Source organism: Anomalospiza imberbis, chromosome 2, assembly GCF_031753505.1.
Source record: "Anomalospiza imberbis isolate Cuckoo-Finch-1a 21T00152 chromosome 2, ASM3175350v1, whole genome shotgun sequence".
Taxonomy (NCBI): domain Eukaryota; kingdom Metazoa; phylum Chordata; class Aves; order Passeriformes; family Viduidae; genus Anomalospiza; species Anomalospiza imberbis.
Genome location: NC_089682.1, coordinates 56,252,197 through 56,278,856, shown reverse-complemented (window position 1 = coordinate 56,278,856; position 26,660 = coordinate 56,252,197). Strand labels below are relative to the sequence as shown.

Here is a 26,660-nt window from a genome sequence, read left to right as displayed (position 1 = left end):
GCACTTAAGAGCAGGGAGGGTACAGCAAGCCCTTGTCTGTTCCTCTGGAGTCACATCCCCCAGTTGATTTATTGACTCCAGCCACAAAAAATGACTAGGAGGAAGTTAAGTAACACTGCTCTTCATTTGAAAAATAAAAAGACTACCCTCAGAAGTATGATTTTTCCCTTCCTGTTTGTCTTATTTTTCTACTTCAGAGATACAATATCTTTTACAGTATCGGCTCATTATTGTGTTCATTCCCTTTAAAAGCAAATAGCTTAAAAAATCCTGTCACCAGAAAGGGGTGGGATGAGGGCAGAGGCAGAGCTTTTATTAAACCTTTAAAAAGATTTCTAACTCATTTTGAAAGTGAGAACAACAAAAACCATAAAACTCCAGCAAAGGAAAGCTGTCACTGAGATTAAGCAGATCCAAACTCCGCCATCCATTTTTCATACTTCTCCAGGTCTGCAGCAGAAACAGATTTGGAGATTTTCTTCAGAGCCAGCTCAAAGTCCCCCTTGGTAACCGGCATCTGAAGCTCTTCTTTAGAAAGTGCACGAATCTCTTCTGGAGTTAAGCCATTAATACGTCTTCTCATTGCCATTAAAGATGCATCCCTGGAAATACAGGACAATGCATGGGAGCTAATTGCTAGCAGAATGTGCTGTAAGCCTATGAATTTTGATTGTGTACTCTTGCTAGAAACCACTGGCAGGAACATTTAAGACAGCATTTATTTACCATAGAAGATGCAGTTCACATCTTTCGTAGCTTCCATGTTCCCAGATCACTACATTAATTCAACATAAAGAATGCATTGGCACCAAAACCCATTTAAGCATATGGTAAATGTGCAGAGATAATTAAAACTATAAAACTGAAAACCTTTTACAATGATTAATGGAGATGAAATTTTACAACTTTAGAGCAGAAAAGGGCAGAGTGGGAGACGAACTCCAAGACTTTTTTTTTTTTTTAAGTAATCTGGATTTTTACACCACATTCCTTTTAGACTTCAACTTTCTCCCTGCAGCATAGCTCCAAAGGACAGTCAGCAAGGGTTAAGAGTGCAGCCCAGCTTGGCTGCCTGCTTGTCCATGGCACCTGGATGTGTGAAGGGCAGAGCAGGAGGCATCAGACACAGCATCACGTGGCCCTGCAGTGCTGAGGCCATCAGTGCCTGTGGCTGCTCATGCTCTGCCTACTCTCTGACTCCTCCCCAGCTCAGATCCTGCCAGCCTGGCCCATTGGCTTGAAGAACACTGCTCATTTTCTCACACCATGGCCCACAGGCAGTCTGAAATTACATTTTCTTTTCCCCAAGGTTTTTCCCAGCAAGGAATAACACACGCCTTAGGGAGAAAGGTAATTTCACTACTACGTGACACACACAGTTTTCAAATGCATGCAGTGATTTCACATTTTCAGAAAGGGACCAGGGGGAGAAGAAAAAAGATTCCCAAGACATACTCTTACAGGATCAGTTTCTCTTGACAGGATTCTTAAGGGACATAGATTCCTTCAGATATGTTTCTTCAAATACCTATCCTTCACCAGAAAAGACTGATTTGTCAAAAATGAAACAAATTGTGGAAACAGGATGGAAATAAATTAAATACTAATATTATCATCTATATCCCCCTTGCAACTAGAAGATTCAGGTAGACACCAAGACTCAGCTGCACTGGGGGCTGTCCAAACATGCAGCATACAGAAGTCCCAAAGAAGTATTTTGTGAAAGGCATTTTTTGGATTACGGAATTCTAGCTCTTAAACTAATGAGATTAAAAAAAAAAAAACCAACAATCTGCTTTACACTACATTATCAAATGCAGACAACTACAGTAAATGCAGCCAACTGTAACGTGAGATTTGCTCAGATAATTTTTTTAACTTCAGATCCAAGAAAACCACATCTCACAGAAAGATTCCATGGTATTTGGACCACTCCACATGACAGTAATACACGAATACAGTAAATAGATTTGGGCCTCAAACACAGACACTGTGAGCATGGCTTCAGCTCTAGTGGGTATTGCCTTTTATCGTACAATGCAAATGATGCTTCCCATGTAGTTCTATTTGCAAATTAAGGGCAATGAGATACCTGCAAACATTAGTGATGTCAGCACCAGAATAGCCTTCAATCTTCTCAGCAATTTCTTCAAGGCTGATATCAGGATCTAGTTCTACTTCCCGAAGATTAATCTTCAGTAGTTCTGCTCTGCCTTTTGCTAGAACGTAAAAATATTGGTTTGAAGACTGGCCAGAGTTACATTAAAAATATATATAAACACAACTTAGATTTTTCAGTGGAAAGTATGAACAAAAGAGTTCAATATAAGAAAAGAGAGAGAACAAGTCATAGTGAAGTGTGCAATCAAATACAGTAAAGTGTTTGGTTAAATGCAGTATATTAAAACAGCATGGTCAAGAGATATTTGTCAAAGTGATCTGTCACAAAAATGTCTGTTATGTCTCAGGTGATAAAGCATTTGGTCACATATCACCCAAGAGCACAAAAGCACAATCCTACAAATTTCTGTTTCTTCTCACATCCCTTTGGATCCACTCCCTATTCGAGGGTTTGACTGCATATTATTCATAGAGTTTCATTAGAACTACAATAAGGATTCTATTAAAAGAGCTTCAGACAGCACAAACCCCTTAACAACAGGCTGAACTCTAAGCATATGTTTAAGAAGTTTATTCAGTTGGGACCCAAGAAATCAGCTGAAGCCTGATAGAAAACAGACACATTAATACAATAAACATATATTAATATATTTTTGATAGCAATGTCCTGGCATCCTACTTTCCTACCCAGATGCAGTGTGCACACAGCGATAACCAGCTGTGTCAATGAACACTCATGCAATCAATTAACCATTTCTCTTGCAGAGGGCAAGTGCATATGTGCATTTGGGTATACATGTTAAGCAGCCTAAGCTTGTAAGAGGGAATTCACATTTGACAGCTTAGGCCTCCGTGTTGCTCTGCACAAGGGTGGGAAAGAAGAGGATGACTGGTTTCCTGGCTTTCACTGTACAGGAAAAATATGCCAGCTCAGCATCTTTATTCCCCAAGTGATCAATTTTTATGACCTATAAAAAAGGACAACCATAACAGAAGAAGTAGCAGTAGGAAAGGCTAAAAGTCTTAAAGAAATGTCCAATAAAATACATTATGTTTCATTCATTGATGTCCCTAATTCTTATTTTTTAACTTTTGGGGAAGGAGAAATACAAAAGAAAATAGCTTCTCTAGAGCTGCTGGTTTTGTGTGCTTTGCAGAACTGTCAAGAGCACAGAGTTACCCATCACACACAATTGGCACTAGCTATAAAATGGGGATTTATTATTTAGAGGGTACAATGTCCACACAAGCATACCTGCAGAGAGTATCCGACATCAGAGAACATTCTTCTAATTGTTGCTGTGGGGCTAAGCAAGTCTGTGCGACATTTGAAAATTAAACACTACAGAATATATGCTTGCATCAAATTGCACAATATACAGGTGCATATATTCTACCATACCACCTTTTTAGTTAAAATGCCTGACTATATCAAATCACACAGCACAGTTATAAATGCATCACTCAGACTTGCCCAGAGTAGCACAACATTCTTACTTGCAGAATAGAAACAACAGAAACTAAGACTGGAAATAAAACCAGGTCACATCTCCTATGTTGTCCAGGGTGTAACACACTGTGTTAAAAAACAATCTGGTTTAATTAGAAACAAAAGGAAGAGCTGATAGGATTTTAAACTAATTGGTCATAAAGACAGGCATCCTGTTAGGAGCTGTTACTGCCTGTAAGCTGCAAAGACAAGCTGTAGAGCTATTAAGTGTCCTTAGACCTGCTAAACTCAATCACAACCACTGTCACCATGGACATGCATCTTGTTATCTTGAGTGCTCATGCAAGGAGATGAGGCATCCACTGTACCAAGAAGAAAGGGAGCTATGCAAACTTCAAGTGATAGGAATCTCAAAATTAATAGGACAGGTGAATGACAGCTAGGAAAGACAATACAAGCTGAGATGTCTTAGGGCAGGAAAGTAATCAGCCTGCTGCAATCTGAGTGATTGGAAGCACAGTAATAAAGGCAAGCAAGCAGTGACTTGCAATGAACTAAGCCTGTAAGTGAAAATTCATGGATCTACTTCTTTCTATTTGTCTGCAAGGGCATGGAGTGCATTTGCAATATTTGTGAACATGTCCAAAGGCTGCCTTTGATGATCACTCAAGGACTGACTGTTAAACATTTAAAATAATTCCAGGCTCATTAAAACCAACTCTCTTTCAAAATATAAGAACCCATCAATGGCTTGCAATGAAATGCCACAGCTCTTTGTTTTTCAGCCCCCAAGCAAGCAGAATTCTCTTTTTGTCACTCTCTTTAAAAATAAAGCAATCCAGACAAATGATTAACCCCTGAATTACACTGCTCATCACAAAACGATCAGGATTCCTTATAAGCCTAACAGTCCTGCAGTTATCCTAAATTCATCTTGTAAAGAGAGGAAAGGAAAATGGTCTTATCAAACACACCTGTGGGCAAAGGTATATAGATCCTCTTCTCCAGTCTCCGTCGGAGAGCTTCGTCAATATCCCAGGGAAAATTTGTAGCAGATAATACCATAACCATCTTGGAAGGGTCATCGTTTTCCAGAGCACCACCTACCCCTGCAAGCACAACAGTTCAGAGCAATTTTACTCCAGAGCTCTTATTGATGGAGATGTTTGCTGAGAAACAGTGCACAGACAAACACAGCCTGGACAAAGCTAAGCAACAGCTCTCTATAGTCCTGTGTCCCTTTCCAAACTTCCCATAGCTAGGTGTCACAAGACCATCATTATCAAAGAGAGAGGGACAGTTCATTATTTTGCTGAGTAAGGGGAGGGCTTTCTTGGACAATGCTAATAACACAGCAATATGTGAGTGTAACTCTACTAGTCCCACTGACAGTGCTATCTCTGTTGAGTCTGGTCATAGAAGAAATAGGAGTCACTCAGCTTACCAAGTGAGGACTGCAAAGAGATCAAAAGCTTTCCTATCCTGAGCTTACCACAATGAACCTGCAAATTTGAGAACATTTAAAATAGTAGATTATATACAGTAGTTTATACAGCACTTTATGATAGCTGCAATATAAAGGTGGCTATCAAACCTCTACACCATACAGTATTCCTCAGATGGTCAAGCTTGTTGTATGCAGCTGTACAAAACAGGTACTACATCTGACTTGAAAGGGTGATATTAGCTGCTATCATAGAAAACAGCAAAAGCAGATCTCACAATGGGGTTCCACAGTTGGAGAGTCTAGCAAAGGGCAGAATTTTGTTTAAACTGAATACAAATTAAATACCTGCATAATACCGTACAAATCTCCATTATCTGCTTCTCGTGGTGTCTGTATCTCTTTAATATGAGCTTTCAAGTCACCCTAAAAATAACCATTTTATAAAAAATAAAGCAGAACAGCCTTTTCAGTTATCTGTTGTTGAACACTCCAAAAATACACTCATCTCAAGTTATGTTTCATTTTTCTCTCATGCATAAAGTCAGGTTTTCCGGATGGGTCAAGTTCTTACGTTCCCACCTGTAAAGAAACAGCATCCCAGCCCCAAAGCCAGATCTAAGCCCTTGTTACCATCCATTTGCACAAGCAGCTCTGACTTGACTCTGCGACTGGCCTCGTGTTCGTCAGACGTGCCTCTGCGGCTGCAGATGGAATCTATCTCGTCAATGAAGATTGTTGTTGGCGCATAAAACCGTGCCTTTATTCAAATGAAAACATCACTATTAAGGCTGCTCAGCAAGCACAGGCCCTCATCAGACCACAACCCAGCCCTGCTGGACATACCGCACACATATCTTCCCTGACTGTCACAAGGGAGGAATTCAAGACCTTGATTTACAAACTGCCACACGCTGAGGTTTATACACTTTAAATTGTACTCCTTGGGTCAGTGTTGGTTGGCTTTCCCCAGCAAATGACATTGAAAAGGGGAAAAGAAACACTACCACAATAGAATAGTCTTCTTGACACAATACAGGCAGCTTTCCTGTCCAGGTTTTGGGCTGGTGAGGGTTAAGCATAAAGGATAGAAGGGAGCTCAGCAATCTCGAGACTCAGGTTTTAGTTGTGAATATTACAGGAGTGCAGTGAGGGTCTCAGAGGTATAGCCTACATGGATATGCCCTTCCCACACCCTGCATAATGGACTGCACCCACAGCTTCACTGAGAGGCTTGTGACCATCATTCAGAACAAAAACAGAGCTAAAGCATGTATGGCTTCTAGAATAACTGTTCCAAACCCCTTCCAATTTCAAATCTACTTCATATGGGATTGTTACCCCATAATCAAACAAGTACTGAATTTCTTTTGATGTCACAACTCTATTTAGTCTGGAAAATGCTACCCTAAACATGGGTGATGAAGCATTTCCTTCTTAATCCTTAATAACATACCATATGTGGAAACCTGGAAATTATGTTTTTCTAATTGGTTTGAGGAGGTGTCAGTTCAGTGAACTCCATGCTTCCAACATTCCACTGGAAGGGCAGGAAACCAAGAGCGCTGTCCTTTCTCACCTTAATGAGCCCCAGATCACATCATCGAGGACATACCATTTCAAACAAGAGGCGGACCAGCTTCTCAGACTCGCCTCTGTATTTAGACGTCAGTGTGGAGGAAGACACATTGAAGAATGTTGTCCCACATTCTGTAGCAACAGCTTTTGCTAGCATTGTTTTGCCAGTGCCAGGAGGACCAACCATCAGCACACCCTGGAAGGTGAGAACAAAGGTAACGAACAACAAATTAAGAAAACTTTTCCATTTGTACTCCACATAACATCTCAATATGAGCCAAGGTCTGGATTTAAATTAATAACATAATCCTCATTAGTGGAAAACAGAAGACAAGTATCCTGCTTTCAAGGACAGTGTGGAAGTGTTCTGCCATTTCTTCTTGCAACTCCACTGGAGTCAGAACCACAAAAGCCTGTACCTGTTGCTTGTACTAACACCTAGGAAATGGACAAGAGATTTACAGCCTTGCTCAGAATCAAACAGAGTCTAGACTTGAACTTAGGCCTTTCCCAGCTCACAAGGGGTTGCAGAGGCAGATGAAGACAGTACATTCTTTTTTGGGAACAAAAGCCCCTTCACGAGAAAGTTTCACAGAAACCAAAATACTTTCGCAGTAAGTTTTGTTTCCTCAGTAGTGACATTTTCTACAGAAAAACACTTTCCCAAAATGTCCTGACAGTATGTATGACTCTGGTTGATGTTTACATTTGCATGAGAGCATTCACTGAATACATCAGTATGTTTTTTGCTTAATTTCCGATCTCAATGTTCCTATGACCACACTACTGCATCATTGCAATTCCTGGATGAAACATCATCCTCATCATGCTGGATGACTGGACTGTACTGCTATTACTATTTTACAGATAAGTTACTGTGGCTCATGTGGACTACTGCTTAGTCCCACAAAAGCCTAATCTGAACTTCAGTGATTATTCAGAAAGCTTTAAACTAGAAACAATTCTTATATCCACATCATCAGACTATCTTTCCATCCGTGGTCTCTGAAAGAAAGAAGCACACATATATGCAGCTCAGCACATTTACCCATGATTACATAGTTTTTTTGGCTTTACACACAGTGCTCTCAGAACCCATGTTAAGATCGCATCACTCTTGATAATACTACTAAATACAGCCATCTTTATTGCTTTCCAACCCTTTCAGCAGCAGCACTGGAGAGGGACACAGCCCTGTTCCATGTTCTGCACAGTGCTAGTATAGGGCCCTGTGATTTTAAGTAAATTAATGAAAATGTAGTGCTCAAGCAGCTTGGGGTTTTTTTCCCCTCCCAATTGCAAGATCTTATTACATGCTAACAAGAGTTTCCTAAAATCGTACTGTATTGCAAGGGTAATCAAATTAGCTAGTGTTAGAATTGCACATCATAATGTGCTTTGCAATTAATAACTTACATAAAATGCCACAGCAATAAAATATCTGTTAAATGCAAGCTATATAGCAAATTAGATTTCATCTGTTCCTCACAAAAATTTACTTCAAAAAGCACAAAGAATGACATGGAAGAGATCTATAAAAACAAATCAACCGGGAATGCAATTATTCAAAAATGTCCCATTCAAAAGCAATAGCCGCTCTGTATTCCATTTTCCATTAACTCTTAATACCTTTATTGCCATTTAATACTTAGCTAATGCAAGCTCAACATACATTCATCGGTAAATTAAATCAGAAATGTTCAACTGCCATCTCTACAGCTAACAGTCCAAAGTCACTCCTCAGGCTGCTCAAGGTTTCCTAAGCTCCAGAGCAGCAAGCATAAAAACTAAATGGACTCTCTTTTCTCCCCGTGAACACTAAGATATTCTGATTTGAGATGCTGCACAGTTATACTGATATTACAACAATATTGCACATACAGCCCTGGAGTGACTGGGTAAAAATTACTCAGCCTGTAATATGCAGCTCAGAGATGACTTTCGGTTCTCTCTGAGCTTCAAATGTGCTCATTTAATATTTTTTCAAAAAGCTTCACCTCAATTCAAATCACATTCAAAGCATGTGTTTGATAAACTGTGTTTATCGCAGGACCTAGCGATACAGGGAAGTAATGACATTTTTGGGATATTGGTTCAATTCTCTATTATTCTGGAAGATCAAATCCTGGCTTCAGGTACACATGCTGTACACTGGCAAAACTGTAGCCCATCCATCACTTTGCACTTCCTGCTAAGTATTACAGGAAGCGCTACATTGCATGTGATACTGGTGGCATGATATATGTGCATAACACAGGTGCAAAGCAGCCACACCAGGTGTAAAGCCAGGGTAAAAGTAAGCTCTCTGGGGATAGAGGCAATAGAAATATCAGTTAAAAAAAAAAAAAGAACTTGAGTTCGCAGCAAAACAAGACGTGCATGGCTGCAAACAGAAACACGTAGGATCAAGTTGCTCTTTCTGCAAACTAGGAGGCTGCCACTTACTATTTAAAATCCTTGACAAACACAAAGACTTCTTTATTCTTCCTCTAAGGCTCTGTTAATCCAAAGTATTCCAATAAGAAGCTGAAATGCACCGCAGGGAGTAAGTGTTTTGATGAAATCACTGCAGGGTTACTTCTTGTTGTTGTAATAATCACTAGCAGAGCAGTGGGAAGCACAGTGAGCAACCAGGCTTTCTTGGCACAAAACATTTCAGAGAAACAGAAAGAGCAAACCCATGGACACTCAGAAACCCGTGGCTGCAACTACACAGCACCTGTGTTGAATCAGGGAAGACAGCTGGCTCCTTCAGACAAGGCACAGTTCTCTGAATACAAGCACAAACTGTGAGGGCTGTCTTGGGAATTGTTCTCAGGGGAGTCTGAGCATCCAAAACCAGCTTTGGCTGCCTTTTTCCCTGAATTATTGTCCTGAATTCCTAGGCTCAACAAATGCCTGCTGCTACACTGATTACTGCAAGACACAGCCTTCCCTTCAATACTTTTCATCCTTATAGCACAGTCAGAGGTCAACAGTAGGGAAAATACATGCTGTTCTGTGTGAAAAATAAATTCATGAGAGTTACAGCTTCACAAGTCACCAGGGAAAAGGCTAACAATGAAGACTCTTCATAGCCTTGTCAGAAATCAATTTGCATTTCAGACTGAAGAGAGGAAATAGTCTTAGAATCTTTTCCATGTTGACAACCACCTGGTTTTCAGAGGTGACACTGCTCAGTAGGAAAAGGTAGTCTCATGCAAAGAGATGGAGATTGTAACTCTTTCAAGGACCAAGCTGTTGTTCCTTTATCCACTGCCACAACACTTGGAGACAAGGTCAGTGGCATTTTTCACATTTCCTGCAGTCTGCTGAGATACCTGTCTTAAAGACAGATGGCCACTACATCCTCTGTGCATGCTAACAGGCGAAAAAATAGCAGAGCAGATCTTTACTCCATTAGAAGATTTTGAACATTAGACAGATGGGGCCCCCATAGTCTATAACAAGAGTATGGATCAGCCTCCTCTAAGCCAAGAAGAGAAGAAATTCAGCTGTTCAAAATGCACTAAAATACACATGCACATGTAACTCACGACATCTAGGCTCTGTCCAAGATGACAGCTCAGTTAACCCTAAGGTTAACCACAAGGCCACCGGTACTGACCACAAGTACTCTAACTCCAAGGGCCCAATAGCCTGGGGCTAGGTTTGCACTGACTCTATGTTTGGGCTCCCTCCCTGCAACTCACTAAAACCTCTGTGAGCAGCTCTCAAGCGGCAATCTCCCAGCTCCTGCTGGGTCTGACCTAAGTATAAGCCAGGGAAGCACAAGGACCAATCAGGAAAAGACAGAACACGTGTTAGTAGAGCAAGATCCGACCCATGCTGCTGAACCAGCACATTAGACAGGAAACTATGCTTGTAGACAGCATTCCCTACACACGCCACTTCCTTCCACACTCAGAACAACAGACAATTTGCAACAGTCTCTTTTCCCCAGTAATGCTTCTCAGTAACCAAAAAGGCCTTGTGTTGTGACTAGGTATTCCCCAAACTAGCATCAATCCATTCCACATCAGAAGTAAAATAATGCTGTTTGCTGTTTACAGAAATGCTCGCCAAACTCCTCCCTCCTCTTCCTTCTTAGCTCTAAGCAAGGCCCAGACTGGGCTCACTTCTGGTCAATCAGCCTAGTTCAGTCCCAGATCATTCCTGCTGCCCTGCTTGCAACTCCTTCTACTCTGAATTTCTCACTCCAGCTGCAACTAGGCCCAGCTGCAAATGTAACTGCAAAGCTAAGTCACCAGACTGGCCCCCTCTTTCCTTGCTTCCTTGTACCATGCAGGCTGCAGTTTGCAGTCTGAGTCAGAGGTAGTTGAAACATTTGGAGAAAACCAGTCCAAGGATTGCTTTCTTATGGGAAGTGATGACAACTGGACACCATAAGCCTATGTAGAGCTGTCTGTTAAGCATTTCTGCTTTGGTTGATATAATCTGTTTACTTACATCTACAGATTGGCATATAGAAAGTATTATAATATCAACAAGCTATAAGTGAGTAAATAAACAGAAAATACTGTTTACTCTAAGGGCCAGATCCACTTCCAGCTGTTTCTTTCAGTGCCTTTTACAAGAATCATTATGAGAGGATTTAATAAACAAATTCATGATCTTTACCTTTTTAGCCTTTGCTACCGGCATTCACACATTACAGCAGGAGACTCACATAGGTACAGCTTGCCATTTACTAAAACACCACATAAATTCTCACCTTCCAAGGTCTTCTGATCCCTTTGAAAAAGTCAGGCATCCACATTGGAAGAACAACAGCTTCTCTTAATAATTTCTTGGCTTCTTCCAAATCCGCTATGTCATCCCTGTGCAAGATGAAGAAACTTGTATAAGATTCTCATACAACTGTATTTCTTCTTTTTTTATACAACAGAAATAGAAAAGCTTTTCACTTAGTACCATTTCTTTTAGTATGCAAGCATATGCCTCATGAGAGCACTCCTATCATACTGTGACCTAAAATTTAATCCACTTTTGGAAGACAGGGAAAAATTATTTTCAACTCAAGTTACCTAGAGCTGCTTAATTAAAAATTGTTTTGGACAATGAGAACACCAAAGCAGTATCTCTGAAGATCTCTGGAGCGTATATTCATTTCTGCAGTACCTGTAATGAATGTACTGCACATAATATCAATTAGCAACAAAAGCTTAACTTTAATCAAATTAATAAACTGTTAAAGCAAAAGTTCTAATTTTTGCCTGTCTGTAAAAGATTATCTTGTCTCCCTATTTTAGGAGTTTGAAGATGGGTAATTTCTCTCCTTTCTCACACCAGCAAAAACACTTGAATTGAGAAAATCCTCATACCAGTGAATGCTTGGATTCCTTGACACAATGTCTCTTTCAAGAGCTTCGATCAGGTCTTTGTCGTAACCTGCTCCATCAAATTTTGGAATTTCCCCATCACCAAATTCCTGGGGTATTTTCTTTCCCTAGAAGTGAAAATCATGCAGGGTCATAAGAATATTACACAACTGACACACTTCCTGGCCAACCAAAGGCATGAATGCAGGAACAGCCTCACAAAAGTGGCTGTGTCATGACTAGCTGAAGACCAGAGCACCCAAAGCATACACTGAAGATGCTACAGTTGCCACCCTACCTGTCAGAAGTAAACATCTGACACTGTCATCACCGAAAAGGAACAGGGAAGCTGTCACATGTGCTGTCGTTGATGGAGCCAAACCAAGATTCTCTCCCCGTTTCATTAAGGCCTTCCTGCCCAGCAATACCTGCTTTCCTCAACTACAAACTATCTATGTCTTGCTTCTCATTCGCAGGCCAGCTTCACAAACAACTAAAATGCTTTTCAAATGTCGTATTTATTTAAGGGCTGCACCAAAAGCCCTAAAGAAGCCCCAAAGACACCCAGGCTTCTTAGACTACAAAAGTTTTTGCAGCACACCAATGCTACCTCAGTGACCAAGCCACACTCTGCCTCTGCCCCACATGGCCCAGAGTTTCTGGTTAATACTTCCACAGCTCGTTCAGCTTATGGGGCAGAAGTAACATTTTCCCTTCGAAGCACCAGGGCTCACGCTCCTCCTCTCTCAGTTCCGAAGGAAATCGCTTCCCCTCCCACCATTCAGGGCGCCTGAAAAGCAGCTGCGCTGGTTTAACGGAGGGGCTGAGTGGGGAGCTACTTTAGGACTCTTAACTCAGCTTCTAAACACTATCAGCAGCAAGTTAAAGAATCCCAGCTGCCTGGACAAAAGCATCCTAGACGAAGGCGGGTTGAGAGGCAGCTGGAGACACACAAATAACTTCGCAGTGGAAAAACAAAAAGGTAGCGATTACACGCCTCCCAGTTGCCTTTTGCCCACGACGACTTGTGAGGGAGTGGTTTATCTTCCCACTGCTTTTATTTCTTGCTTCCAAGCGAACTCTTGTGTTGTTTAGTACTCCTAACTCAGCTTTTTGCAATGGAAACGAAGCTCGGAGTTGTGTTTAAGCAAAGAGCTGGTGTAAAAAATGTAGTGGTCTGGTGTAAAAAGGAAACGGCGAAAGACACCCTCTGGAGTTTTCAAGATTTCAGGTGAGATAAAATGGAATCCAAATGTAACCATAAAAAAAAAAAAAAAAAAAAAAAAAAAAAAAAAAAAAAAGAAGACGAAAACAGGACAATGAAATGAAGGGTATTTGCTGTCTGTTACATATTCCTCTTGTTCTGCAATGGACTGGCATTCCTAGTAGAAAATTTTGTTCTGCACATCACAGAACAATTGGTTTATCTTGTTGCGCTTGGGTTTTGTTTTTTCCTGAGTGAAACCGAGTAAAGGCAGGACGTGAAGAGCAGGAGCAGGGAGGGCGGCTGGCTGCAGCACGCTGGGCCACGGGCAGCCCCGAGAGCCCCCGAGCCCGGCGGGCAGACGGCGCAGCTCAGCCCAGCGGAGCGGAACACAAATCCAAAAATCAAAGGGGGAAGGAAGGCCCGGGGCCGGGAGGGCGCCGGCAGCCCCGGCGCGGCCGCGGGGCGGCAGCACGGCCCCGATCCCGGCCCCGCTCCTGCGGGACGTGCTGTGCCTGACCGCTGCTTCTCCTGCCCCTGCGGAACGTCTCGCCCGCGGAACGATGGAGAAGGGTGGCCAGCGGGCAGACGTGCTCTCAGCATCCCCTCGGCTGTCATTGTAGTGACACTGGATTTTTTTTTCCCCTTCCCCCCAGTTCCTTAATTAAACCAAGATTTAAAGTAGTTGTAGTTTTCACAAGTAATAAGACTATTAATGCTGGTACGAAACTGGTCCAACCTGCAATTCTCAGTCAGCAGATAAGTGAGCATAGACTAGAAATAATGATTTTTAAAAAATGTCACCTGAAACTAGGCAGCAGGAGTAAGCATATTTTTTCCAGTCATCTCTTTGGGTATTACTTTCACAAAATAGCTTTAAATAAAGCTGTCGTGATGGCTTCTCTCTAAGGAGGTATGCCACCAGATAGGTATACAGGGCTGCAAAAGACTACTCTCACCCTTGGCAATCCTGTCGCATAATTTCAGGCACCCAAAATCTGTCTATACACTTAGAAATCAGCTGTCCTTTCCATCAGGAAGAGCTATTAGACCTGCACTAACACATTGGAACAAAAACCTTGTTTCCAAAATTGATGTTATTTCTACTCTTGTACTAAGTTTCTGCAATAGTTTCAGCAGTTCTTGGTGTGTCCACCACACTGATACACTTGCTTGTACACTTGCTTGTGCTCTCCCTTCGTTTACCAAACTAATTCTCCTTTTGGAACATAAACTGAACATAATTACCCACTTTGGAAACGCTTTTTTTTTTCTCTCCCTCCTAATGTTAACATATCTTTCTTGAATGTGGTTGTACACAAAATACTCCAGCTGTTTTCTCACCAGATCCCCTATAATGGCACAGGTATCTCTTCTCTCTGCTGGTAACACTTCAACAATCTGGGATTTTGTTTACATTCACATACATAGCATTATCATACTGTCCACCCCTTTAAAGCAATCTCAGCTGATTAATCACATAGAATAACCCTGAGGGCTGTAATGGCCAGAACTGGACTCTGAAGACACCTTGCCTTCCTGTAGGTTCTTCCCATTGCATACAAATGCCAAATAACAACTATCACATGCAGCCTCCACCCCTCACTGCCAAAGCCAAAGGTGGCACCTGACTGTGCCTCACCCCACAGCCAGCCCGTCCCACCACCACCAGGAAAAGGTAATATACCAAATGGAAGTTCAGCCTGATCCAGTTTCTGCTGATACATCCAAATCCATCTTCTCCTCTACTGCTGAGCTCCCAGCTCCTAGCAGAAATTCTTGTTATAATTTCCAAGAACACAGCCTCCTGCTCTGCACTGCTGAACATTTCCATGATTCCAACACAGAGTCATCTAATTCTTCCTGTGCAACAGCCTCATTTGCCTTTTCTGGTGATGGTGCTTCCCAACTTTGTGTCATGAGCAAATTCAGTTAGTGCATGCCTCCTTTTTGAGCCAAGTTAAATTGGCACAAAAATATTAATTTAAATACAAAGCAAGAGTCAAAAATGATGTGCCAGTTGACTGCCACCTCCTTTCAGTACTGCTTGTTTACTTTTCCCTTGCTGCCTAATCCCACTTCAAAATTCCTCTACACCACACACTAAATTAACAAATTGCTTCCCATGTGGTACCCGGGTAGATTGATTTCTTTCTATAAGACATTAACTAGAACTCTAAAGAAATCCTGGCAGAGGCAACATCTTTGCTTAAGAAACCGTATTTCACTCTATTCCACTTTTCAATTAGTTCCAAGTCTTTAGCTTTTCATCCACTCTAAATTTGTTGTAAAACATATAAAAATTAACAACTCCGATTAGCCTGGATCGCTTTTCCTTTCCCCTTCTCAATAGAGGCATTGTCAACACAACTCACCATTCACATAAGACAGCATCAGACTAAGTAAATTTTACTGTAAAAATGTGCTCCCAGCCCTGAAATTTCATCCAACAGTTCTTTCAGAGTTTTCAGATGGAGATTATGCAGCCTTCCAGACCCAATGCATGGAGGTCTGTGCTTTCACCTAAATGCAACTATCTCATCTCATGTCATAGTGATGCACAGGAGGATAATCAATCAAAAATAATTTAATTTATTAAGTCATACCTTCCTTGATGTTAATATTCACTTCACTGATATGGCTGCACAGACCTTGGCTGTTTCATATCCTTCATAATATTTACTGTACTTATCCACTGACAGTCTAAATAATCTAAAGAGTATTCCTAAAAAAGTGGTATTATGCAATTTCTAAAAGACATACTGGTAGCATTCATGCTGCCTCTTTAAACTGAGCTGTTAAACAGAAGGTAAAATTCTTGGTAATGCTTCAGCAGAAGGTACCCTGAGAACAAGCCTAATAATTTCCAGTGGAACTAAGAAGGAAAAAAAAATTGAAAGCAGTATTTTAGGAAAAAAAAAAGACAGATAAGGATTTAGTGGACAGACACAAACTGGTGGTTTTAGTTCAAAATTGTTTTATATAGCACTAAAAACTGTAATTTTATTGGCATACTTAGGTTAAAATTACCTATCCCAAGATGGTTACTGTCAGAATGAAAATATGTTATGGTCTGGAGAGGAGAAACAGTGAAATAAGGCATTTGTTTCAAGTGAGGCAGAGCATTTCTGAAATATATGTACTATACTTACATTTAGCTTGAAAAAATATATGTGTTACGTTGTGGTATTATTGCCAGGACAGCATGCAACCTATTACACTGCAGTCAACGTCTTAGGAAATGGACAGTTCATTACATGTTCTAAGTAGTCCTAGCCTAGCACCCAAACCCAAAAACTACAGAGCTGAAATATTTAGTAGGAGAAAAGGTACCTGGTTACTTAATTTAAAGCTTCAGGTTTGCCCTAGTATTTTTATTATTCTTTTTATTATTCTCATGTTCAACTGAACATGATGAGCTACCAAATCTCTTTGATTCAACATAGCAGTCTACAGAGCAAAGCTGCTTGATGGTTCAAACTCAGAAACTGTAGAACAAACACTTGTAAACTAAGAAAGGATAAAACTGACAGGTAAACCTATTTTTATGCCTGTGTGCAAAATATAGGAAGTTGCATTAACTTCTTCCACTTCCCACACCTGGCTATTTCTTCTTTCATTGAAAGTCTTTCTCAAAGGCAAATCACGGATCTCTTACAAGAACCATTACATACCACATAAGGATTTGCAACCTGGGGTGATTTTCAGTCACATACCCCAGACAAAGGAACTAGAATAACCACCCAGGAGCTAGACAAAGGGGAATACAAGAGCACATGTATTGGAATTTTTTGAGGAGTAGACATATTTTCCTTCTGCCACCTAGTGACCAATTTATTCAGATAAGAGCAGTGTTTAAAATGTACCATATTAAATGGAACACCTTCATGACTTTCCTGTACCTCACAGCAGTAGTACTGTTAATCACATTATTCCCAGAGACAAGTATTATACAAGTCATGTTGTTGTAGGCTCCTTATAGTAAAGCCCTATAATGCTCATCACCGGAAAGCTTGGAGAGCAGAGTTCACCCTCATTAGAGCTAAGACTTTGAAGGCTGCCTTACACAAGCACATCTGGTGAACCTGTCACACACTATGACTCCAATTCCCCATATAGCTGGCAAATCTTTCAATAATTTCACAGATCTTCACGAGGTTTTTATAGCTTGCAGGAGGCACACTTGTTATTTTAAATCTTACTGATCCAGGGTAGAGAGATTTCTAAATTGCTTGATCTGTACAGTCGCTCAGTAGCACTGCTGAAAATGTGCCTGGCCCTACCTTCTGATGGTCATAAGGGCTAGGATAATTTAAGACTTTTCCTGTGTATCAGAAAACAATTTATGATGGAAAAAGCATATCTTTGAGTTATTCCTAAACTGTCAAGAAGTGCAATAGAAAGGTCACAAAGGAACTTACCAAATTTTGGAAGAAAACTGGCCTAAATATTTCCTTATTCATCTCTCAAGATCTGTACAATACTGTGTGCCCCCATAGGAGGGCATGTCTTGTATCCTTGTCAGGAAAGTAATGCCACTTCAGTACAGTCTCAACGTGGATAACTAATACCACAGAGTCCTTGGGCTCCAGGCACTAACTCCACAGTTAAATTTAAAAACACAAGTGTCTAAGAAAAGGCGATTAGCACACTGACATTTTTTACAGCCATGAAATAGTCCTGTTTTTGACATCACCACTTTATAGTGAATCACTGTTTCTCCTTTTCTTTCACTTCAGCACTGCTTCTTTTTCATGGATCTTCAGAAGAAAGTATCTCCAAATTAGTCTAGTTTAATTAATTGCTTTTACTTTTAAAATAAAAGAGTTCCAATAAGCTTATTTTTAAACACTATAATAAATACAAAACCCCTTTCATAAACCAGAGAAAATGAAAGTTGCTTGGAGTTTGGTTTTAATACTTGTCCCTCATATAATTTTCAAATATGTAACTTCAAATAATTTGGCACAGATTTACCTATCATCAATGCATTTATGGAACTGTTCTGAACTCTTGGGCATGCCTAAATTATACTATGGTATGGCAAAGGCAATGGTACTGTAGAACTCCATTCATAATGCTTCAAGTCTAGGGAAGGGCACCGGTCTCACTTTTGCACTTTTTATATTAATATCTTTACAAAATCCCTGTATTGGATTCCTTTAAGGAAAAAACAAAACAAAACAAAACAAAAAAAAAAAAAAAAAAAAAAAACACACCAAACATGGGAGAAAAGGAGGAGAAGGGACTTTATGCCTGAATGACACTTAGAGATTAGAGACAAGCCCATGGTCTTCACTCAAAGGATAAGATACCCTCAGCAACAGGACACTATGCTTCCCTTCCTCAAAAAAGTCTTGAACCAAGATAGAGCAAACATGACAGAGCTTTTCTTAATTTGATGTAATTATTAATAAATATCAACATGATACATGCTTTGAACATGGGGAAAAAGAAAGCACTAAATTTTCCTACATTGGATGATTGTGACTTTTTATTATCTGTATTACATGACTAAGAGTGCTTCCCTTTGCCACCTGCTGCATCACAACACCTCCCTGCCAAGTCCTTTCCCACTTCTTACCTTGTCATCTCTTCCTCTGGCTCTGGACTCCCTTTCACGGCTGCCTGAAGACTTCTCCCCCTTGGACACCACATGTGCTCTGCCCGCGGGCCCACGGGGCTGAAGTCCTGGGGAGTCTTTCTTCAAAGATTTTCCATCTCGGTTGGGACGTTTTACCTGAGGTGGAGCCCTAGCAACAGCAACCACAACAAAAACATGCTAAAAACAGCAAAAAAAGAGCAACATTAAGAAGGAAGGATTCTAATTTGCCTTAATACATTATTACTAAAGCTGCCAAGATCCTAAGCCTTATTTCCCTATATCTGCAAATCCAAAACCATATTCCTGGTTCTGTCTGATACCCAAAGTAAGAAGAAAAAATGCAAAAGAAAAAGCTAACAACATTATCAGATCAGTACTCCTAATCAGTCTTACAATAAAACAACACCCATGTAACAAAAGAGGAAACAATTTAGTAAAAGTCTTCAAATTGAATATTCCTCTGACTCCAAACCAGGAGATTATATTAGGCTACATTCACATGCACAAATTCTACACAAACAGGTGACATTCCTGGTAAAATAAAGATTTTAAAAATAGAGACATAAAAAAAAAAAAGATGGCTAAAAGCTTTGCCAGGCCCCAAAACAAAACAGAGAGGATTTTAAACAATCCGCCTACCTCTGACTTCATTCCCCTGTGTGAAAATGTCAAAATATAAAAATTGCCTGGAAAGCAAAAGCAAACAGAGCCAAACTGCAATCACCTACATTTGTGTACATCACCCACAATGTCAAAGAGTACTCAGCAGTAGAATGAGGAGAAAGAATTTGGTTTTAAGACAAGGCATCATTGTAATTTTTCTCTAGGGATTGAATTTGAAATACAGAACGAAAATAAACAGCCAGGAATGTCACCCAAATTTAGTAAGTGTCCATTATTGAATCTTGCACTGAATCTTGTTTTGTAACTCAAAATTTGTTCACCCCAAAAACATTTTCCTGGAATATGCTTTAAATTAAACACATTCTTAAACACACTGCTGGATACAATGGAAACATTTTGCTTTTCATGCATTTTTTTTAAACTTAACAGCATAAAACAGTGCCTAAGTTTCCTTACTTATTTGCACAAGATTTAAATTTCAGCTTAAAAGAAGCAGATGAACTATTTGGGCTTTACCACTAAGGAAAATACAAGAATAAATACATCTTGAACTTTACATAACATTACCACAGAAAATCTGAGTTATTTCTACCACTCACAAAAGTACTCAGCATTAATATAATTTTACACTTATATTCTTAGGTTTGTTTTTTTTTTTGAAAAGCAAAGATCTTTTTGATAATCATAAAGCACAGAAAGTTATAAATAAGCTTGGTATTTCTTTCTGTTAACCAAGATATCTCATTTTATTTTGCTCTTTTACTTACGTGAGTATACATGTTAAAATTCTGTGTTCTTATTTTAAAAATTATTAGCATGATAAATGCTATTTTTGTCTGTAAGCTGAATCTGTTTCTAACTAGCAGGTTGAAAATAGGGATTTCAGAAAATGCACAAGCATCTATTTTAAAAAATCTATTAGCTAACTGAAGTTACTTTAAATATGGTTACTATGTGTAACAGAACAAGTTTAGCAATTAAACTAACCAATGGATTAAACACAGGTTGAACTATCTGTAGCTAGGGAGTGATTTCTAACCACCATGTCCTTTGAGATCCTTCAGTTCCAGCTCCTTGCACATTTTTCAGGCATCAATTAATTATTTTGCTCAAATAAACTGAAATGGAAAAGTTTTCTCCTTGTACATGAGAACATCAGCTGTTACCAAAAGCCCACTTACCTCTGCAGCAGACTCTAGTTCCAGGTACTTAGTTACTCCTACCAGAATAAAGGAGTGACTCTCTTTAGAATGTCAGAAATAAATCTGACTGTAGTTTAAATACTTTTTTCTCAATGAATTAAATTTATTCTTTATTACAAGTGACTAAATTAAGTGTAATAAATGTGTAAATTAAATGTGATTTTCATGTTACAGAAGCATTCAAAAACAAATACAAAATTATCGCAACCCACCTTTATTCCACCCACTCTGCTTGAGCCTCTCCTTACCTGTGTTCAGCTGGAACAGGAGGAGGCCAAACAGCTGGATCTCTGAAAGGCTCATCTTGACAGGATACAGAGATATCTGGAGGTCTGTCCATTTTAAAACTCTCTAAAGTGTTGACAATGCTCTTAACCTGTTCATATTCTTCAACTAATTCTTGTCGGACCTTGAGAAATACGTATGTTATTTTAAAATTGTTACAGTTCAAACTTTAAAAAGAACCAAACAAACATAGAAAGTACCTCGAGAACATATGCTAACCTCAAAGGCAGGGACTCCCAAGTCTTCCTATTCACAAACCCCAGACCTATCAGGGTGATAACAGACCTTTAACAACAGCATAAACAATTGAATCTCTGTTGAGTTCATTTTCCTGCTTGTTAATGTCCTGACCAGACATGATTGCAAACACAGTGATCGCTCTTCCGTAACATGTGCTGATGCTTGGATTTATGTGTGTATGTTGACATGTATGCACACATACTCTCATACTAGTAAGGGTGCTGTTGGCAGATCTGCAGTAATTTGCTACTATTTTAGCATAAAAGATCTCTGATTACAGTCTCTGATGTCCTAGTTATAAAAACAGCCAAATCATTAAAATATAATATTACAAAATGAAGCCTGTGAGGAGCACAACATTAGAGTGTGTCCAAAGGAGAGCAACTAAGATGGTGAAAGGACAAGGGCAAGACTTATAAGGAGCAGCTGAGGTCACTTGGCTTGTTCAGCTTGGAGAGGAGAAGGCTGAGGAGTGACCTCACAGTGGTCTACAACTTCCTCAAGGCAGGCAGTGGAGAGGGAGCTGCTGATCTCCTCTCCCTGGGGACCAGAGATAGGACACAAGAGATGGAATAAAGCTGCATCAGGGCAAGTTGAGATTGGACATTAGGTTCTTCACTGAGAGGGTAGTCAGCCACTGGAACATGCTCCCCAGTAAAGCAATCATGGAACCAAGTCTGCCAGAGTTCAAGGAGTGTCTAGACAATGCTCTTAAGTCATGTGATTTAGTTTTAGGTAGGAGTAGGGAGCTGGACTCAATGATCCTTATGACTTCCTTCCAGCTTGAGAGTTTCCACCATGATTTTATTAATATATGTGACTGTCATCAGCAAGATACTGGCGTGGACAGAGGGAAAGAGAAGGGTAAATCCCCAAGGCCCTGAACAGATCTTAAAACACTGCATTTACTTTACCAGAAGGTTTATGAACACCTGTACAAAAAGAGCCTTAAGTACAGGAAGATCTTGATCATTTCCCAGGGCAAAGCAGCCTTCTTGCTCATTCCAGATGGGGTGACTGTATCTTTCCAAAGACACAAGACATCCAGCTCAGGCAGGATTATTCCTGCCCTGCTTTGCTCTCTTTGCTTTCTCATCACACAATCAGTGAACACATTCCCCAATGTGAGAGCTTCCAGCTGAGTTACAAATGTGATTGATTACTAACTTGGTTCCTTCAAACTGTCTTCACACACATCGTGCTGTCTGAAAATAAATCCAGCCAAACAGCTGCTGTGAGGTACAAAAGAATGATACAGCATAAATCCTCCAGGGCACAACTCCACAAGAGACAGCTACTCCAGTGCTCCAAGAGTACTGACAGGATTCCTTCTATCAGCCTTCCAACACATGCAGAGAAATTGGTGGAAAACAGCTTTCTAGCACTAAAAGCCAGTGTGCTGTCCTTCACCTCACTGGACAAGCAAGAGGATGGTATCTGAAAACTGAGGGGAAGTGACCATTTGATGCTTTGGAAGATGAAAATAGACTTAACGTCTGCCAGCCATCTCTTAGCCAGACCTGAGCAGACCAAACTCTGAAATACACACTCTACTTCTTAGTCAATACCTGGCAAATCAATCAACAAGGAATCCTCAATGTGTGGACCACAAAGGAAAACCAGCCATAAACTCCTAGAGGCCTTAGAGAAACTGACTCAGATGAAACACGTGCAGAAAGACTTCCTTGCAGTTGAGAAACAACCCAGACATTGGCCAAAAAAGGCTGTGCCACAATTATGAAGTTGACTGAGCAGTGTCTTTCAGTGATCACTGCCACTCTGAAGCAACCTAGGAAGGATGCAAATGGAAAAATCACTGCTTTAGACTCACCCAGTCTCCTTGCCCCCCATCATACACACCATTATGTGCCAGAACCCTTAGGAGGCTCCAGCTCAGGTTTTAGAGAGCCTGAAAAAAGCTTTTAAGTTATTTATATTTAAGCAGTTTCAAGAGATAGTGTGCCAAGTTAGGAGCTCACCACTGCCAAACAGAAAAAACTCCCTTCACTTCTTCTCCCCAACCACACTCTGCCCCTGCTTTTCTGGGTTCAATTCTGGCATCTCAATACAGTAAGACAGGTTGGTAAAATTGCAAAAAAAATGGCCTAGGAGGGTAAAAAAAAAAAAACAAAAAAACTGACACTTCTGCTGGGTTAGCAAGCTGCACATGCACACCATCCTGTGATCAGGTAAATCCCAGGGGAAAAAAAAAAAGGACAGGGGGCAGAGGAGGGAGAGAAGCTGGCGCAGATGGAAAGAAGAAAAGGTAGGGAAGAGCTTGGTCTCTCTAGGCATGGCAGGATGTTAGCTGGATTCAGCTACTGTGTGAAGCTGCCTGGTCCCCAGAGCCAGGCTCTGGTACAGCAGTTGCCCCTACCAGCCACATCACCTCCTCTGGGCACTGGGTGACATTGGAAGGCCCAATTAAAAAGACTTTCAGCCCACAGGATGGCCTCACAGCTTTGTTTTGACATGCCAACCTCAAGAATTTCCAGTAACCAAGCAGAAAACACATCCTATCATATGGATATAAAACACAGTGAACAAGAATTGAGTTCACTCGTTCTTAGTGGTAGTTACAAAACCCATTTCAGGGAGTATCTCTGTATTTCATAATCTGGCAACTGTTATACCTTTTCCATCACCAGCTTTTATTTGCTATGCTAGAGCTTGTACTTCTATACCCATTGCAATAAGCATGGGTATTTGTACCTTGGTAAATACAAATAATGTGTGGGATTTTTCTTTTGCTGAAGAAAAACTGATCAAGTTTATCTCTAAGTGTTTTCCAAACCTGAAATTACTACCTGCAATTAGTGTTAGCTATTCAAAAAGCTTGATCTTTTAAAAAGTGAAAATAAAAGGTCCCTAAACCATATCCAAAATAGATACCCTGCAACCCTGTCTAATCCCACGGAGTGAAGGTATAGCTCCTATAATGACACCTATTCATGAGTTACCCACAGAATGTTTCTTAATTAATCACGAGGTAACCTACTCAATGTTAATGAAGCAGGCATGAAGCAAAAAACAACAAAAGCACAGATTGATCAAAATGTGTTTGAAGTAATAAAAGGAAGAATTTAATTTACCCTTTATTCTTTAAGCAGGAATACAGTGCACCTAGTCAGTGCACCTGCACCAGTGACCACAGTCAGTGAGGGTGCCTTGCTGGATGCTCCAAGCACTCAGGGAATCATTGAACTCCTGCCTGAGCTCCAGTGGAGGCCCCTGTGTTCTCAGCTCTTGTGCAACACAGAGCACATGGTTCTAACACGCAGCAGGTTTTGCTTGACAGCCGCTGGCCTTGTCGTAAGCCAGTTCTATCTCCCAGGGGCACACTCTGCTGTCATTCTGCAGCTGCTGAACTGTCACTTAAGCTGCTCGTTCCTACAAGCCAGCTGTCTAGTAAAAACACTGCAACAGCCAAGAAACTCTCTCAGAATAAACAGGGAGAATGTCAACACAAGTAAAGTTCACAGTAGTGGACATGAGACTAAACCTACCTTTAAGTTTTGGTAAGGACGAGTTGCTTCTGATTTTGAATCTTTTCAGTCCCAGCCTGCATTTACATGAATTAATATGCCTACCTGTCAGCCAAACTCAAAGCACAACAAAGTAACTTTTTCTTTTTTAAATGAGCTCAGGAGGCCTAGGAATGAAGATGCAAATGATGCTACACTCAGCCAACCCAAGAGCAAGCTGGAAACTCCCTGTATGCAAGACAAGGACGGGTCTCGAGAGCAGCTCACCCTGATATCCCCAAGACAAACCAGTCAAGAGATGATCAATGGCTGTGAATTTTCCATTAAGTCAGAGGAATTCTTATGCTGTCATGTCTCTGCTTTGGTGGATCCTCAGCATGCATCTTTTGCCCTGTTTAAGATCTCCAGGGTGTGCCAGACAGTAACAAAATCCCTCTTCCCTGGTTAGCACTGATTTGGAATTCCCAGAAGTAGTTCTGCTTTAACTATAAGTGAACCAGTCCGTTGTTCCAAGGGGAAAAGATGTTAACATGTTCATATTCTTCCTTATCCTAACCATCAGCTCCAACTAGGAGGAATCCTCGTAATCAAGATGCCCAGTTGCAAAGCTGAAGCTGTCTCTCTGTGTGACATGAAATACAGCCCAACAAATACTTGCACAGAACATCATTCTGTCAAGACCAATCTGTAGCAAGTTTAAAACAATGACACCTATGCAAAGAGAAGTAGATCAAGAGCATTTGGGAATCTGACCCAAAATCCCAACTACTTCTGGTTCACCTGGGCTTTGACATTGCTCAATAAACTACCGGGAAAATCCTCTGTCATACACAAGACAACAAAGCAGATCCATCAGGCATGAGGTACCTATTCAGGATGGAGCACCCACTGTTAAGAAGACATCAAACAGGAAGAACAATGGTGCATGTAAGAGATGTAAGTTGGTCAGCGACACAGCCACAGTTGGAACCATTCTTTGAGATGTTCCTCAAATGAACATTTTTGTTTTACAATGGAACGTGTCCACAAACACATGAAACTTAATTCACTGTCTCAGAAGTATCAGTAGGACAAAAACCCTGTTAGTGAGCTGCACACAAACCATACATAAAGGAAGGGGATGCTTCATACCGACACTCAGCATCCCAGGAATCCTTCAAAAGGTTCAAGATTGTGAATGCGTATGCAGACAGTACATCCCAGAGAAGAACTAGTTTAAGTAACAACCTTCTCTTTTGAGCACTTACCTGCATGGACATTTAAGAGTAAAAGCTCTACCTACACAGTGTTAGTGATTGCTAAACTCCACCCCCAAAAGGTATCAGTGGTATTATCCTCTCCAGATACCTCAGATGATGGAGAAGGTGGAGAAGCTGAAGAACCTGAAGAACAGGCTAGTTCCATATGCTTGAGGAGACAGAATTTCAGGTAAAAATCAACTGCATTAATCCCCTTAACATGACTTAAGGGTTGCTTTTCTTCTCAAGCCACTTGCAACAACCACACTGGTATGGGAATCTTTTGCTTCTGCACATTACTGGTACCAAGTGGGTTGGACCTGAAATTCGCTAAACTTACATAATGTGTATGGCATAACACTTTAATGAGGAAGATCTAATATTAATATCTAGCTGTTGCTTTAATACTGTGAATGAATGTTATTTGTGATCCAACTTCTCAGTTAAATTTTTTTCAGAACAGGTTGTCTGTCAAGACAGCTCCTTGACTGCGACTGACAGTTTGGATGTTGGAGCTGGAAAGTAGTGCTAACATCCACATTATCAGACTCCCTCTTAGTCTGTCTCAAGGAGTGAGAAAACACAACAATTATTTATAAAGAGTGGGTAAAGAAAGCAGGTCTATCTCTATAGGTCTCACCAAAACATGCAAGCTCTGGTATGGATAAGCTAGTAGTTCCAGGGCTGCATCGTTTGCTCTCGGGCTGTATCATTTTGTTCCCATTAATGAATGAGAAGGCAAATAACCTAGGGATGAAGCCCTTCATTTTTTTTTCAGTCACACTTCTTACTTTTTGCTGTTTGTCTCTGAGCCTGGCACCAGTAACAGCAAAGCAATATTCTGACAAAGCTCATCTGCTACT

General features: G+C 40.6%; 1 protein-coding gene across 2 annotated transcripts in view; it reads right to left on the bottom strand.

Moving 5' to 3' along the window:
- Nucleotides 1–292: 292 nt before the first annotated feature.
- KATNAL1 (katanin catalytic subunit A1 like 1) overlaps nt 293–26,660 on the bottom strand; it is a 37,104-nt gene continuing 10,736 nt past the window's right edge. For both annotated transcript variants that reach the window (XM_068181172.1, XM_068181173.1), the window contains exons 3-11: nt 20,798–20,958; nt 18,703–18,871; nt 11,918–12,042; nt 11,308–11,413; nt 6,631–6,789; nt 5,649–5,775; nt 4,546–4,680; nt 2,093–2,219; nt 293–602 (exon numbers count right to left, since the gene is read on the bottom strand). In XM_068181172.1, the coding sequence (XP_068037273.1) occupies nt 404–602; nt 2,093–2,219; nt 4,546–4,680; nt 5,649–5,775; nt 6,631–6,789; nt 11,308–11,413; nt 11,918–12,042; nt 18,703–18,871; nt 20,798–20,958 (1,308 nt within the window). In that variant the 3' untranslated portion in view covers nt 293–403. The remainder of the gene's footprint in view (nt 603–2,092; nt 2,220–4,545; nt 4,681–5,648; nt 5,776–6,630; nt 6,790–11,307; nt 11,414–11,917; nt 12,043–18,702; nt 18,872–20,797; nt 20,959–26,660) is intronic.